The sequence below is a fragment of the Egretta garzetta genome, unplaced genomic scaffold (genome assembly GCF_000687185.1).
Source record: "Egretta garzetta isolate BGI_Z169 unplaced genomic scaffold, ASM68718v1 scaffold105, whole genome shotgun sequence".
In the NCBI taxonomy this organism is placed as follows: domain Eukaryota; kingdom Metazoa; phylum Chordata; class Aves; order Pelecaniformes; family Ardeidae; genus Egretta; species Egretta garzetta.
This window is the reverse complement of record NW_009259598.1, coordinates 1,176,382-1,192,972: the sequence shown is the minus strand read 5'-3', so window position 1 is coordinate 1,192,972 and position 16,591 is coordinate 1,176,382. Positions and strand designations below refer to the sequence as shown.

Here is a 16,591-nt window from a genome sequence, read left to right as displayed (position 1 = left end):
CCGAACGGCCGCAGAGCCGCAGAGGCAATTACTCAGCCTCTTCTAAAAAGCAGAGCACTCTAAGGGGAGAGCAACTCCGTCTCATATTAAAACTATGCTAATTAGGAACTAATTACGGGCACAAAGATGATATTACCCTTGGCTAGCCTGCAAGCTGCAGCCTCAGTCCTGACTCCAAACCTCTCCGAGCCCGGCACGGACTGGAGGCAGGGTGGGCACTCGGTGCCTCGAGTGAGCCAGGGCTCCTGGGTAACCTCAGCACCACTGAGCCTCATCCTGACATGCCCGTGCAGGGCACTTCTCTCATTAAAGGACTAAATTTATATCGGCGGGAGAGCTGGAGTGAAACCGTGTGACTGAGGTTTGCCTTGGATATTAAAGAAAAAGCAGCTAAAGACCAACAAAATCTGCGGAGGACGCACAGGGAGCTGACACCAACGCTGTTGTGCTGTCCTTCCCCCTCCTGCACAGGCACCAACAGTCCAGGTTTTTCCCTTTGCCTTGCCCAAAAGACCTTGGACCATCCTCACGTATTTGCTGGTGCCACAGTGACGCCAGGACAGTCCCCCCTGGGCCAGGCAGCCAGGCTTGGGCCCTCCCTCACCCCGAGCCAGCCCCGGGATGGAAATGCCCTCCGTGCTGCTGGCGGGTGCTGGAGCCTCACCGCCAGCTGGCAAACACACGTAACCCATGTCGAGGTGTCCTTGCTGCTGGTGGCACCTTTGGGACCCAGGCTGGGACTAAAGCAGAAGCTGCTCTCCCAGAAGGAGCACGGGGACCGCCCTGGGGCCCATTTCTGAGCTGTTTAACATGGAAGCGGCTCAGCTGCACCCTGCGAGCCCAGCCCTGCTGCCAGTCCCTGGCCAGCAGCTCCTCACCAGCCCAGCCGTGCTTTTCTCTGCTGTTGTTGTTTGGACGCCAGGAGCTGTTTTGGAGCAGTGGTGTAAACACTGAGCCCGGCCCTACAGCCGGTCACTGCGAAGCAACACATGGCAGGCGGTCTCCTCCGTCAGAGGGGAGATCAGCAGAGGCTCCGGTGTCCTCCTGCCACCCGAGATCACGTCCCCGGGGAGCCCCTGCTCTGCCAGGAACTGGGGATGGGGGAGCACAGGGGGCACACTCTGTCCCTGGGCAAGACGAGCTCAAAGTCAAGCAAGGTTTCCACAACCCATGGGGGTCTCCTCGTCTTGGAGAGCCAATTCAGACACCTGTGGGCTTTGCCTCAGACCCCACCAGCCTTACAGAAGCGTCCCTACAAAAATACTGGGCTCCTTTGGGGTTAATTCAGAGCTTTGGTCCCCGTGTTGGAGTCTACGCTACAGCTGCTGGTGACCTCCGAGGGTAGGGAGGTGGGGACAGGACTGAGACCTCGCGCTCTGCCGTCGAGGGGAGGGGGGGGTGGACAGGGCCGAACTGAGACCTTGCGCTCTGCCGTCGAGGGTAGGGAGGTGGGGACAGGACTGAGACCTCGAGCTCTGCAGTTGAGGGTAGGGAGGTGGGGACAGGACTGAGACCTCGAGCTCTGCCGTCGTGAGGATCCGTTCATTAACGTGCACAAAAAACCTTTTGCAACACCTACCTAGAGGCCGTTCTTTAAAGGCTGAATGAAGGGCAGTGATTGCTTCGGACAGGGGCCGTGCCGGAGGAAGTGCCTTTGGGCAGGACTCACTGGCCGGGCTTTTTCTTCTCCGATTCACGTTGATCTTTCCAGGAGAACTGGCACAGCGCCCTGACTCCGCGCCCCATAAATAAGGCACAGCATCAGCTGTCATGTCAGCAGGAGACAAAACATTTAATGTGAAAAGCTTTAAATGGAAGCAGGAAATGAAAAGATAAAGGGCAAATTTTATTTTAGATTCCTTGTTGGTACATATTTTCCTTCCTGACAGTAAGGGGATGCGATAGCTTTATCAGCCCACCATTGGAGAATTTATTTATAGAAACTTAATACTTGGCAGGAGTGGGAGGGGGCTGTTGGCAACTCTGGTTGAGCGAAGGCAAGTTGTAAGGAGAGCAGGGCAGGGGGATGAACCCAGCCATTCCCTCTTCTTTGAATGGACCTGGGGCTCTGGGGGAACTGCTGGTACCACAGAAGTGATCAATAGTTTGTAGAGAGCAAGTGGGAGCTTGGCAGCGAGCGTGGCACCAAACGAGTCCCTTCTCAAGATAGCACATGAAAGAAGGGATGCAGGGGGAAGACTATCGCAGAAAACATCATGGCAGCCTGGCTGAAAGCAAACATCCTCTGGCACACGTAATTATGCCAAACTGAAGACTATTTCTTAACCTTGAATATATTTCAGTTGTAACTTAGCAACCCAGACTGGGTAAAAGCATCTGAACAGGAATGCGGGTTCAGAGGAGAGATTTAGCCTTGCCTCTCTTTTGTTCCCATACCTTAGCAACAACTCAGCGCCAGAGAGGAGGTAGCCAGCTCCCCACCACCTTCCACTGCAGCCATGGAGCCAACCTCCCTCCGTGCCGGTGGAGATCTCCCCCTTTGTCATCCAGACCTACGTTATGAGATTAATTAAACGTTTCTCTTACCAACCACGAGTGAGTCAACCATGTCCACAGAAGTTACACAACGATGATTCACGGACCACTCGTGCCGTTTCAGGAGTAGGCTCCAAAGAAGTCGCAGCTCGCGGTAGCACGTGCTCTGAGTCACTGACACGCAGGTGAGAGAGGAACTGAAAATGCTCATGGAAACAGACCCTGAAGACAACTTGGTCTCGCCATCGAGACGGGCTCACGCGTCTTCTGCTCACCAGGCAACCTTGGAAACCTTGGGGAGCTGGTAAATAGTCAAAGACTTGACTTTCTGCCTTCTTCCTTGACCGCGTCTTCTGCTCACCAGGCAACCTTGGAAACCCTGGGGAGCTGGTAAATAGTCGAAGACTTGACTTTCTGCCTTCTTCCTTGATGTAAATATCCCCCCTTTTACAGTGCTTTTGTAATAGCCTTGCTTAAAGTGTATTAACCCTTGGGACACAAGGAGGGAAGCGATGTGTCCAGTGGCAAGCAACAGCCTGGGACCAAGGACAGGAAAGGACACCCATCCCACCCCAGCGCTCTATCCAACACCCTTATTACTTCCCAGTCTTCCCGCACCATCAACTGGCACTTCCCATCCCATCCCAGAAACCAGGTGAGCGAACCACAGCCTGAGGATGCCACAACACACAGGACCAGCAGCTTGGACCAGCCAAGATTTTCTGCAGCGGCTGCTGACTTCAGACACCCAACGTGTGAGGGATCTGCCTTTCAGAGGACAAATGCAAAACACAGGAAGCTTGAGGCACCCTCACTCAGTTACCAAGGACTTATTGCACCATCCCATTCCCTGCTTTAAATAACTGTTTTACGACGGGCCACAGGGATACCGATCAACCTGTTAAACTACTATTTACAGTTTCACAACCCTCCAAGCTGTCAATCTCTTCAAAATGCAGCTAAACAAGCTAACTGCTTTTCATACACACCTCTGCTTAATGCCAACTATTCCCAAAACACAGATTTAATTTGCAACCAAACACTCAAGGCTGCTGGCTATCACGCCGAGATCACCGAGCGTCACAAGGGTCCGCGCTGTCTCGTTAGGCTGTCATGCAATCCCCGTGCCATCTTCAGTCTTATTCTTAGAAACCATCAACTCCCCGGAGCAGGATCTATTTGATCTGCCTGAGCGAAAGCACTTGGAACAACCTGTGACTCCCTCAATAAAAGAATAAAGGTAACAAATTATTTGTAATAAATTTATTTTATATATTGGTTTACAGAGCTAAATTGAACATGTAATAAACAGCACCAAGCCAGTGAAATTTATTCTACAAAAACAAGTCTAATACAAAAAGATGACTGCAATGCCTGACTCTTCACTGCTGGATTTGGACGGTTAAAAAACGCTAACCCAAACCCCACAAGTATTTTAAAAAGGCTTAAGAATGTAGGCACCGGTGTTCGCTAAAACTTCTATGGCACCAGTGATGATCTGGTTACAACATTTTAGAAAAATCGAGGCTGCCTTCACTTTATCCCCTATTTTATTAACAGAGGAAGCTGGTCATTGTCTTGAAGACAGCTGTTGAGTCTCCTCGTCTGTTCAAACACCCGACCTTTGCAACCAAAAAGAAAATACGGGGCAAGAGTCAATTCCACCCAGGATATTTCCCATTTAATGGGAAAGACCTCCCTGTGTTTTGTTCCTAGAGAAATCCACTCTCTCCACTCATTTTAGTCGATGACCACGAGCAGGAGGCACGTAAGGAGTCTCTGCAGTCCTCCCGCAGCAGCCTGCGGGGTGCGTAGGTGCAAAACCTCACCAAAGCCACCAGTGGGGCAGAGAAGCGCAGACTTCATACCGGGAGGCGAGCAGGGACCGGCACAAGGAACCCACCTTGTACGTGGCATCAGCAGCCTGCAAAGCAGGGAGCAGGGCTTCGGCAGCCGTCCTAAGCCAACCCAGAGCCTGGAGAGGAAGCTCCCCGTGCCTCCAGTGTCAGATGAAGGCAAGCATCACGCTGCACTCGCGACGCTACGGAGAACAACATCCACTGGTTACATGGGTTCAGATCAACGCCGGCTTCTCTCTGCGGGTTTTACTAGCTTATGCCAGCAATGAGTTTGGTCCCTGCTGTCTGAGTGGTGAGCTGGACAGCTGTTTCACAATATTAGGAAGAGCAGATTAGCAGTATCTCTGCCTAGCCTAAACTGCCACACACTGGTGCTATTTTCTTTGAAACAAACACTCGTTTGCTGGACATAAAAAGAAACTTAAGTAACCAAATGATTATAGATACAAAATCCGATGCCTGCAGCACGAACAGAGGATTCATCGCTGCTCCTTGTACCTCCTGTGAGGCTGCCGGAACATCGACTTGGCAATCCCTGTACTGACACTCCATGCATGGTGTATCTCTGCTCTGACACACAGCACACACATTGCAGCTGCCCAGGATAAACATATACATTCAGCCCTAAAAGCCTTTCCAAAGCTGCTCTTTAATAGCCCATGAAGCAGTCCCTTTGGCTGTAACCACAAGAAAGAGCTTTTGGAAGCTTCCTATATCCTTTATTTTCTACCCAAATTCCCCACCCCCCTCACACCCCCCAGAAATCATAAAGCACACAGACTGCAGACTTAAAAAGTGTAACAGGGTCACAGCCACCCTGCCATCCCACCCAACCCAGCCCAAACCACCAAGGCACGTCAGACTGCCCTCCCTCTACGATCACCTTCACCTGACTTTTCTCCCCTCTCCCCCATTTTTAATGGGTGAAGCCGACACAAAAGTTTTCCTCATTAGGAAGCAGCAAGTGCTTTCATCACTGTCTTTGTACTGATAAAAACAAATTGTAACAAAATGCATCTTCACTGCCACCCCAATGTTTCCATGGGAAATGTTAAATCTTCTTTAAACACATTCCCTGATGGACATTACCACCAGTTGGCCTTTGCAGAATTGAGGTCAAATTTGAAGCACTTAACCTTTGTCAGAGAGACCCTAAGTCCCTCAATATTAGGTATGCTTTTTTTTTTTTTTTCTTTTAAAAAAGTTGTTCCAGCTTTGCTTGCCTACAGAAGCCAGGTATCTGCTGGAAGGCAAACTTTGGTGCGATTCTAGCTTCCCACCAGCTCAAACCCATCTTCTTTCCAAGCCAACGTTATTGCCCTGAATTTTTGTTTGTGAAGATTTTCAGAAAGAAGAGCAAACAGATACGTGCAATCCCCAACCCTAGGAGATTAGGACTGTTGACCTGTTCTTTCCCACCACCAGGGAAGGGACTGTCCCCTTGCAGAGGTCCATATCAACAGTTGCTAAACTTCTCCTCTGAATCCGAGACGTAAGAAGGCTGAGTCCATCTCCACACAAGCATATCTTCTCCTGCTATTCTGTGCGACTCTGTCTGAATCCGTGACTCATTTGAAGCCAGAAAGTCCACAGCTCTCTCCCAGACCCGCTTCATTTTTTTTCTGCAAGGAACAGCAACAAAAAGAAAATAAATTAGAATCCTATCGTCATTGTGCTTTCCTGCTTGCAGCAATTGTGGCTGCTGATCAAGCTACTGCTAGCTGCCTCCTGTTTCCTGCACAGACCGTAAAGGAGATTAAACCAGAATTCTGGCTTAGAAGCGATTTCAGGACATTAAAACACAGGTCCTGCCTGGGGGCAGAAGATGAGACCCTCTGTCAGTACTGGTAATTGATGATTGCCCTGGATTTCAAGGTCAATTCATATCACAAAGGGACTCAATTAGCAAATTGCCCTCACTCTTCCGGCATGCAGAGAGAGCTCAGACCAGGGAAGACAAACTGAAGTTCACCCCAGTTTTGAATCAGTGTCTAGTAATTTTGGGTACCACACACAGAGAGATTGGTTCCAAACAGCTGAAATAACTCCTCTTCCTAGTAGTGGTATCATGACTGATAAAGGGTGAGAATGTTTAAAAGTCTGCAGCACAGGTAGCGTTCTGTGCCGTTAGGAGAACAAAAGTAGCTCATTTAATCAGAACACAAGAAACGTTTTCCTGCAAGAGATGAAGCAAGCGGCACATAACCCACCGAGACCCAGGCTGCAGCCCTCTGGCCCCACCACCCCTGGAGTCTCGACCACAATTCCTTTTTTAAAAAGCCCCAAGACCAGCCATTTCACTGGATCTCCCTTCCGAAGCTGCCCAGCTCAAACTGGTAACTTTCCAGGCAGCAACGTACACAAGCACTTCAGAAGAGCCCAATACCCTATTCGACTCGTGGGGAGGTTTGTCCTGAAAAGCACGGCACCTGTCTGGAGAATAAGGGATGACGGCTGAGAAAGAGGATCGCATCCTACACACGTTAGATGAAGGAGAGAAAATCAGATGCTCCATGCCCAAGCAAAACAAAATCCAATTAGTGTTTGATAGAACAATGACAATACACCTGTGTGACTGCACAAAATATCAGCCCTGGGACTGTCACATTAATCTGCAGCAGGTTAAGACATAGCCTGAATTATGTCAAAATCCTTTATAAACCGAAAGGCCAGACAGACTCTTCTTGCAGTCCAGCTTCCCATCAATTGTCTGCTCATGGTCTGCTGCCCCGTAACTGTGGTTTTTAGCTGAGCTGAATACCATCACACTGACAGCCCTCCTTAATGAATAAAATTCAGCTCACCTGCTCTGAGGAGGGATGAGGCTGTCCCGAACGTGGAAAATGCCAACGTAGGGGTAACGTTCCAAATTCCGTTCCCATTCCTTGTAGTGGTCCTGGACAACAGCTGGAGGGCAGGAGGACAAAACAGTGAGAGACCTCAACATTGCAGAGAGAAGAACAGGGCTACTTGCATTTACACAGCTACTGGATTCTACCTATGATCTTCTTCACCATATCATACATGGCTTGTTCCTCTTCCTCCATCTTCCGCCAGCGATACCTAAGGAAGATCAGGATCCCCCAAAGAGTTATCAGACCTAGAAGAATAAAAACAAACGGAATTCAATAACTGACAGATGTGTACTTGCTGGATGCTAGCAGTTTATTTCTGACACTGCCTCTCCCCAGAGGCAGCTTTTACTCCCTGCTACCCAGGGCTGCTTGGAACTGAATCCAAGCAATTCATTTTATTCGCCAGTGCAGCTGCGCCCCACAAAGACCCTGGTACTGACAACACCTGCAGCAGAAGAGCACGCCTGCATGTGGGAAGAGGTGGTTGGAAGGCCTCGTCACAGAGGTTTTTTTTCCCCCCACACCAGAAACCTCAGCACAATCACAGGGCTTCAATTCTCCAAGTCCCCGAGCTATCTCTTTGCTAGAGGCCTCCCCCACAATAATCACTTAGGAAGACTGTCAAGCTCCACTGCTCCGAAGATAGCTGCTTGATAAGGAAATAAAGCCTGGGGCTCCAGCACCAGCCCGAAATTCAGGAGATCTATATTGAAGGTTTAGCACTGACAAATGCCCCCGCTATGACATGAGCTAACTTCAGTATCTCAGTCTCTACAATAAACATAACTATCCCCTTTCACCCCCACCTTGTCTGGCTAGATTATAAACTCTTCTAGTCAACACTCATCTCTCGTTATCACTTTGCTCAGTAAGACCTCTGTCTCAGCTGGGGCATGACAGACTATTCCAATAAAACCTCTAACACTGAAATGCTACAAGTCATCATTAAAGAGGCTAGAAGACTTTGCAGCTTAGTACAAGAGAGGAAAAAATGAATCTTTTAGGTAGGTTAACATACTTATTTTGCAGACCATAGCGATGAGTACTTGAGCAATACCCAGATAGCTAATCAGCTTGCTGATTTAAAGTAAGTGTTAAGCACTCACAGCACAAGAGCAGGTCTACAGGTCTCCCTCTGCTGCCAGAACAAAGGTTAATTAGAAATTAACTCATCAGCAGATTTATTTCACCTCTGTTAGTAATTTCATACGCCTAGGAGAAGGTGTGTGCGTGCATGGGTTCATCCCTACGGCTAGCAAGGGGAGAAGCTGATTACTAACACCAACAACTTACTCCAGAAAAACAGGAAAAGGTTCATAATGGCAGTGACCACTGCCCGACGGAAACGGCAGCCGAGCCCCATCTGAGGATGGGCCGATTCGAGACAGAACACTTCTTCCACTTTGGTAACTGGTTCCGAAAGGTCTCTGCCTTTCAACCTGATGGGAAGAGGCAGAAAATCTTCACAGAAGGGAGCAGACACTCCAACTGCAGTCTTTAATCAAGACAGGGAGAACAAACAGACTGCAGATGCAGTAACTCTGTTCTGTACACCACATAGAAAATACAACAACATCCTTGCAGCTCGTCTTTCCAGAACATTTTGGGACTGGCTGCTTAGCAAGGAATGGATATGGCTTTAGAAAAGGCAGCAGGGCTGGAACTCCCGCTGCTAAACTGAAGTCTCCCTCTGCAGACTCTTTGACAGCACCTCTCAGCGTGCAGAAGATTAAACTTTAAATTGGATTCCCACCTCCCAGCACAGAGAAATGGAAATGTTTACTGAGTCACTCATCAGCAATTGCAGAGAGAGCAGTTGAGGGAGACTGCGAATGTCCGTGGAGGTTGTGCTGTTTTCCTCAGTACAGATGAGCATAAACAGTTTAGCTAGAAAAGTGACAATGCATCAACTGTATCTGCAGCGAGGAACAGACACACCCTCGGAAAGCATTCATGGCAAAATCGATAACACATCCTCCTGCAAAATCACTTCTACACACCTGCTGTGCTACCCGATACGCTTTTAACTCACTTCTTTATATACAGATCTACACTGATGCGGTTTCCTTATTAGAAACTCTTAGCCAACAGGCATCAAGTCATCCAAGTGAGAGCCATCAGATTCAGAGGAATTGGACTAAAGGGGATTTTGGTTTTTTAAGCTACTAATTCATTCTAGGTTTGCAATGAATAACCTATTAGACAAAGACATTTTTTCAATTTACTAGTGCACAGCTCAAAAACTGCTGACAGCTTGTATTTGGTTACTGGATTCCACAGTAGCTGGAGACACACAGTTGTTTCCCACCCCCTTGTCTTATTTACAATCCAAATTCCATGAAAATATTTAAAATATGCAGCAGAATCACCCAGCGCAGAGCTCATTTTCAGTTCTGCCTCTCAGACTAGCACCTAGAAAAATAATCTCACGTAGCGTTTGCTAAAAATGCCACCCGCAGGTTTTTAAGCATGCTGAACACTCGTCCTTCTTTGCAGACTTAGTGAAAGTGGATCCATTCAGTGAACAGCCGGCAAAGTTGCTAATTATGAAAATAAAAAAAATGGGAGTATATTGTATCACACAGCTCCTGACATGAGCAGTGCTCCTGTATAAAAACATGAATTTGAAAACTCTGGATCCCAGCCCACCTACAAATCCAAACCTGCCACTAAGGAAACTATGTCCTGTCCTGGGAATTTGCCACACACCAATAATCAAAGCAGTAGACACTGTCTGATCCTTAGATCACAGCAGCAGCTGCAGAAATTTTTTAGAGAAAATCGAGCAGTGGGAATTCATACGAGCTATGCCCACCAACTCCAGCGTTACTACTGTTACAATTCATTTAATCAGAGATACATTTAGCAATGTTAAAATGCAAACAAATGTTAGACTTCAGAGTTAACACAGACTGGAGGCAGCCCACACTTCCCGGTGGAAGATAATGATGTCTGCAGACTCTGGATAACAGGCTTTCATTAGGTTATGGTCTGAATGATGTATTTTTTTTTACCTGAAAAAAAAACCCAACCCAGTATTTCTGCTATTTCTCATGGACTAGACAGACAGCTAGCTGAAAAACCCAAGAGAAAAAAGCCCCACCGATGACTGACCGACACCCTACGTAGTCGGTCAGACCATTCATTTTAACGTGTATTGTATGTTCTGCCAAAAAGACAACAGATACTGAAGAAAAGATACCACTCAACAATCCACTTTCCTCTCGTCCTCATCGGGACTTGCTCCAAAGGATCCCAAAGCGTGGGTGATGTTACCCACTGAGAGTGCTTTGCTGCCCAATAAACCTTTTGGTCAAAGGATGCAGCTCCACACAATATTGAAGCTCTGCCTACAGTAATCATACTGAATAAAAGGTATCTTGGGAAAAGTGAGTATATGGGCAAGTTTAACAAGAGTACAGTAGTCACAGGACCATGGACAGGACACCAGAACCACCACTTCTAAACCTTCCAGGAAGCACAACATAACAGGACAGCCACAAGCAGCCCTGACCTCAGATTTGTGCCTCATCGGCAAGACAACACGTTCGTGAACGCAATGTCCCCCAGTGCAAAGGCTGGGAAACAGACTCCCAAGGAATGAGCTCAGTTGCCAATTTTTGCTGCAGGGATGTACTTTTCATTTGGAAGCTTGCCTAGCAAGCACTGACAAAGCCAATCCCAGATTATCTCCTGAAATCTAACAAGGTATGGGAGCTTTTAGGGCCCGCCACAGAGGATGTCAAATTATATATCAGCCAACACCAAGAAACACAATTTGGACACAGTGGGCTTCCACTTACCATATTCCCAAATCCTTGTTACTGTTTAGTATCCAGTGCAAGGCAGCTTCAAACTTCTGTGGGGAACTACCGGTTATATTCTGTCCGAAAGAATTCATAAGAAGATTAGTTCTCCATTCATTTAAAATACTGAGTAACATTATTTCGTTACAGTAGTGGGAGAATTCATTCTGTACAGTCTGTCCCCAGGTTAATTCTAATCATAATTCTGCAAACTGGAGGAAGGAGAACTAAATCTGAAGGTCTGTCTGGACTAAAGTCTTCTGACTATGGTAGATGATGCATGAAGCACTCTGTAAAATAACACTATCCTGGACTGTTAAGACTAACCACTAAATACAACATAATCTTACTGACAGTTTACCATGAAAGAAATGGAATGCTAGATCAAAGCAGTCTGTCTTCTGACACTTTGGGGTATAGAAAAATCCTTCTTCTGCCCAGCCCTCAATCCAGGGAAATTTCTGGTTTCAGAAGACTGATGACTATGGTGAAACAACAAACCATTAAGTTAGATTTACAGGGGCTGAATCAGAGATGTAGGAGAAGATTACTTTCAAAAGAACTGCTGAGAACAGGACTGGCCAAAGGGGAAGCAAGAGATATGGGAAAGAATCAAAACAGGAGGAGGAAGTAAAACAGATGGTGAATTGCTTTAGTATCTATTATTTATTGCCTTACAAGAGACTAAGCACTATGTTATAACAATAGCTGTTCACAGCCTACTCACCAGCACGTGATCCTTTGCTTCACTAACCCAAATGCATTTGCTTTTTAGATTCTCAGGGTTTCCACATTCAAAATTACCTGGTAAAAAAAGTTAAATAGAAATAATGTTTAAAAAAAAAAAAAAAGCCCTTGAACAGTTCAGAAATACACTGAACTGTCTGGAAGTGCTATCCTTTAAAATCGACTATAGCTCTGGGCAAAATGATTACAAGGTAAGATTTATACTGTAGGCTGATAAGATTATGACTACTAATAAAATGCTCAAGCACTGCATATAGGTTGGGTAAGGGCAATCAAACCTCGTGCTTCAGTGTGTGAGCTACTCAACACAGAATGAGGGGAAGAAAATACTCTTTCTCCCCCTTGCAGAGTACATAAGCCCTGCATAGGGGCTCCTTCTATCAGGTATCAAAGACTGCGGCGGTGGAGTTAATGATCAGCATTCAAAATGCTTCGAAGGAGCCTAAATCACAGCTCTACCTGTTACCTAGGCAGAGAAATGCTGGCGAGGAACTAAACTTCTAAATCTTGCTTCACAAAGTTGACTAAACAATGTGCTGGGAGACTGTAAAATTGGTGGAAATTCTGCAGGTGCCGAAGCCTGATTTGAAAAGATTTAGAAATTCTGTGAAGCTCAAGTATCTGAAGGCTTCAGCCTTGTTGAGGTCTGAAATCTAGAAAATGGAACTTAAGCACTTGAAAATGGAACTTAAGCACTTTTACTGATTAACACTGTTCTACATCTTGCTGAACAAGTTTCTACTCATCCACTGACTTTCAAGCAGCCTTCGCTATCACAAACTACTAGTTATGGACCAGGTTTTCTCATAGGTAGTAGAGACTAGCTGAACTACTGCACTCAGTTAACTCTTCAGCCTGTCTTACTCTGCACTGAGAAAAAATAGAGGCACTCACATAATCAGCTGCCACATTTCAGCAGAGAGCTGGCAATTTCTTAAGTTGCTTTAACTTTATTTGTGAGAACACACCAGCTTAAACTTACTGGCTCTGAGTGTCTTGAAGACAATTTCAAGATGCTGGTAGAAAAGAACCAGAAAACAGAATATTTCTACCTCAAATTCCCAATATATCAAGTGCAAATAAGGACCACTCCACAAGAGCACAGTGATAGGAGTGCATTAGCTAAGCACTATTCAGAATAAAAATAAACACATCTTTTTTTCTGTTTTTCTATTACCTGATTTTTTCAGAGCTCTTCAAGTGGAACTGACTGTTCCATAAACCCCTCTCTTCCAACTGAGGTTAAAAATGTCCAGACAGCTGGGAGAGGCGGTTTGCTGAATGCTCTTAAGTGGTTTATAATGACGGTTGGAACTTACCAGCTTGTATGGACAAGTAGTTATACAACTCGTGCAGCACCTTCATTATTATGTCCTTCTGTTTAGCTTGACAGAACTGCAAGTCAGAAACAGGTAACAAACATGAACAGACTGGCAGCAACAGGAGAGTGGTCAGACTCGCTAAAAATACCAAACCAAAATACCAGCAGCGGGGTTTGGCTCAGTCATGCACCACTACTTCAAATTAAGCACACCTGCAGCAAAGAGCTACAGTTTCTGAGCCACAAGCCAGCCAGCGCATCCTCTGAAAGTGCCACCAGCTCCCCCAGCCCAGGCAGCCCCACTAGACACCCCATCTGACCACCCATGGATGGATTTTTTTTTTCCCCTCCAGAACAGGAGACTAACCGTAACTCTGAATCCAATCCAAAATCTTCCTCTCTCCTAATAATAATTCTGACAAAAGAAACCGGGCTGTACACACACTTTATGACGGAGTTCAAGGAATTAGTGGGATTAAATCTTGCATTGTTAAGGCTGAACACAGCTTTATTGCAAACCAATATCACTTCTGTTACAACCATTAAAGAAATTGATTCACATAATTGGGAATTTAAATTTTTATCTTTCGAGTTCATATAAAGTCCTAATTTAATCCGGCTCATTAATTCCAACTCATCAAGTCACAATTTTTCTGTAAAACGACAGAACTAGTCATTTCACAGTGATACTGATATCGGTGGAAGTTACCTAGAATAATTACTCTTCTGTGAAAATCCCCTGTCCACAATACTTGAAGATAAATAAATATATGCTTACATCATCCGTGCTTTTCTCACAATCCACAGGCAAGAGATTAACTATGAGAGAGAAGGGGAGGGCGAGTTAGCTGGCTGCAAAACAAGAGCTTTGATCAAGAAAGTAATTATCTTTTTAAAAGAAGGTTCTACTTTAAAGCCTGATTTTGCTATTCTTAATCTCCCTCTACACAGTACCTCGCTATGCAAATAGCGCATTCAAAGGGCTGCTTTGGTAGGCAGCCTGAAAGCAAAACAAATAAAAAGGGGTGCAAATGATGAACCCTGTTCAGCTGGAAAGTAACAACTGGGCTGTGAATGTTTTAACAGCTCCTGTTTAAGTAGGTGTTTCATGCTCCTTCACTGCCCGCTGCTTTGCACTGATCTTTTACAATCCAGTAATGCCATTCGCTGCACGCCACGGTCACCTGAAATATCACGGTGGTAACAGGGATTTAAATCAAGCCTCCTCAAGGCAAAAGCAGAGGATTTATTTTAGTTGGAGCTGTTAGCCCTGCAGATTACAGCCGCTGGTTTAACAGCTTCCTCCCGCCCCGACAACTGGATATACACCAGCCGCCGTCCACCATGCAGCACTTTCTAGCAATCTTAACTACCTGAGGATTTAAAAAATTTGCAGCTGTGCTGCAAGATTTCGTGCTTCAAAATACCATCAAAACACCTAACAAAGTTGTACAGGGCGCATCAGAAATTCTGTGACATTGCAGAGTTTTATTCTTTGAGGAAGCAGGAAACAGCTTTCCCAGCCCATGCGAAGTGCACAAACACCTACAGGCACAGCGTGCCGAGTTTCTGGACTCACCACCTTCCCAACCACTCCCCAAACCTTTCAGTTCAAAGCCACAAAAAGACAACATTTCCATCTGCTGAGGAACTCTGCTTTAAAAACTGGGCGACAGGGAAGCCCCTTTTCATCGCTCATGGAAGCTCTGCCACACTTGAAGGGCCCAAGCACCAATTCAACTGCTGTACTTCCCACATGGCCAGGATAAAAGTCCACGAAGGGCCAAGCTTTGATGAGGCCAACATTAAAACACATCAAAACACACAATGGGGAATTACGCAGATGTTACGTTACACAAGGGACAATCATAAAATATGTCCTTGGCCTAGCAGGAACGTCACTCTCCATAAACCCCAGGGTTTTGAAGAACCGAAGGCCAAACTCTTTTGAAAAAAAGCAGACACTTGACTTACTCTCCATGACTAACAAGGTTTCCCATGGGCAAGTGGAGATAGAAATGGGGACAGAAGCAAAGATGTCAGGTTACGGCAATGAGAACGATAAATGCGATGGAAGTAACAAAGGGAAAGCAGAAAAGAAAGGTGAAGACTAAAGTTTAAAACTCAGATTAAACCAGTGCACGTACAGTTCTCCTCTCTCCTGTCAAGCCAGCCTGACCCAATCATCTTCACCACGAGGATGCCCAGAAAAATCATCAGCAGAACAAAGCTGGCGAGGCAAAGGAACTGGGAGAGGTAGTATTCCAGGCCTTTGCCTTTTCCTTCCGTCTGCTGCTTGGGGGCTGACCGCAACAAGTGAGTGCGGGCGGTTACTCCCTGCCCTGCTCCCGATGCTTCCCACCGGCTCCCCGAGGCCAGCCCCGCATCGCTCGTAGCCCTCCATGGGAACCGCCAGATCAAGCCCCCTCGCCGGCTGCTGGGGTTCAGCTCCCTGTCTGCCTCCTTCCGAACACTGGAAGCCAAGTCCTCCTTCCCTCTCCCAAACTGGTGACTCAATGCCCCAGGTCCCACCGAGCTGCCCCAGTGGGTGCTGGGTGTCACCTCGCTTTCCCGCCTCCATGAGCTGTTAGAGAAGAGCCCCTTCCTTTCCCCTGCTGTCTCCCACTGAGCTCGGGAGCTCTGCCCCCCAATTCCTCCTCCTGACGTGCCCCAACGACTCCTGGGCTTCAGACCCCCGCTCTCATTGCTGGAAAGGGGTTTGGAGCTGAGCCCCCCACTCCTGCCTGTGGAGGTACCCCAGGAGGACGCGGAGCTCAGCCCCCCAACCCCACCCACGGATGTCCCTGAGCCAGCCCTGATGCCAAGCCCCCCACTTCTCTCTGCAGATGTGCTCCACTGGGATGTGGGGTTTGACTCCCGAAACCCATCCAGGGATGCCCCCAGCCCACTGCTGAGCCCCCTGCTTCTCTCTGCAGATGTGTACCATTGAGATGTGGGGCTCAGCCCCCCAGATCTATCCAGGGATGGCTCTGACCCAGCGCCGAGCTCCTCACTTCTCTCTGTAAACGTGCTCCATTGGGACGTGGAGCTTGGCCCCTGAAACCCATCCAGGGACGCCCCCAGCCCAGTGCTGAGCCCCCTGCTTCTCTCCGCAGACGTGTACCACTGGGACGCGGAGCTCTGCCCCCCAGACCTATCCAGGTATGGCTTTGACCAAGCCCCAGGCCCCCCACTTTTCTCTGCAGATGCGTCCCACTGGGAGGGGGTGCTCAGCCCCCCAAGCCCATCCAGGGACGTCCCCAGTCCAGCCCCAAGGCCCCCACTTCTCTCTATAGACGTGTCCCACTGGGAGGGGGTGCTCAGCCCCCCAAGCCCACCCAGGGATGTCCCCAGCCCGGCCCCAGACCCCCCACCTCTCTCTACAGACGTCCCCCACTGTGCCGAGGGGCTCAGCCCCCCAAAGCTGTCCCGGGACAGGCCCACCTCAGCCCTGGAGCCGAGCCCTCCGCCCCGGCCCGGGGGGGACCCCCGCGAGTCCCCCCAGGA

The 16,591-nt window shown here is 47.7% G+C and overlaps 2 protein-coding genes across 2 annotated transcripts in view; both read right to left on the bottom strand.

The window, feature by feature from the left end:
- Positions 1–2,812, bottom strand: part of IP6K3 (inositol hexakisphosphate kinase 3) — a 21,646-nt gene extending 18,834 nt beyond the window's left edge. Inside the window, exons 1-2 of the mRNA XM_009638200.2 lie at positions 2,548–2,812; positions 1,580–1,765 (exon numbers count right to left, since the gene is read on the bottom strand). The gene's annotated coding sequence lies outside the window, so the exon portion shown is untranslated. The remainder of the gene's footprint in view (positions 1–1,579; positions 1,766–2,547) is intronic.
- Positions 2,813–3,755: 943 nt separating this feature from the next.
- LEMD2 (LEM domain nuclear envelope protein 2) overlaps positions 3,756–16,591 on the bottom strand; it is a 13,267-nt gene continuing 431 nt past the window's right edge. The window contains exons 2-10 of the mRNA XM_035893738.1: positions 15,232–16,586; positions 13,863–13,903; positions 13,083–13,158; positions 11,744–11,820; positions 11,014–11,093; positions 8,504–8,649; positions 7,354–7,455; positions 7,160–7,262; positions 3,756–5,977 (exon numbers count right to left, since the gene is read on the bottom strand). Of these exons, the coding sequence (XP_035749631.1) occupies positions 5,812–5,977; positions 7,160–7,262; positions 7,354–7,455; positions 8,504–8,649; positions 11,014–11,093; positions 11,744–11,820; positions 13,083–13,158; positions 13,863–13,903; positions 15,232–16,586 (2,146 nt within the window). The 3' untranslated portion in view covers positions 3,756–5,811. The remainder of the gene's footprint in view (positions 5,978–7,159; positions 7,263–7,353; positions 7,456–8,503; positions 8,650–11,013; positions 11,094–11,743; positions 11,821–13,082; positions 13,159–13,862; positions 13,904–15,231; positions 16,587–16,591) is intronic.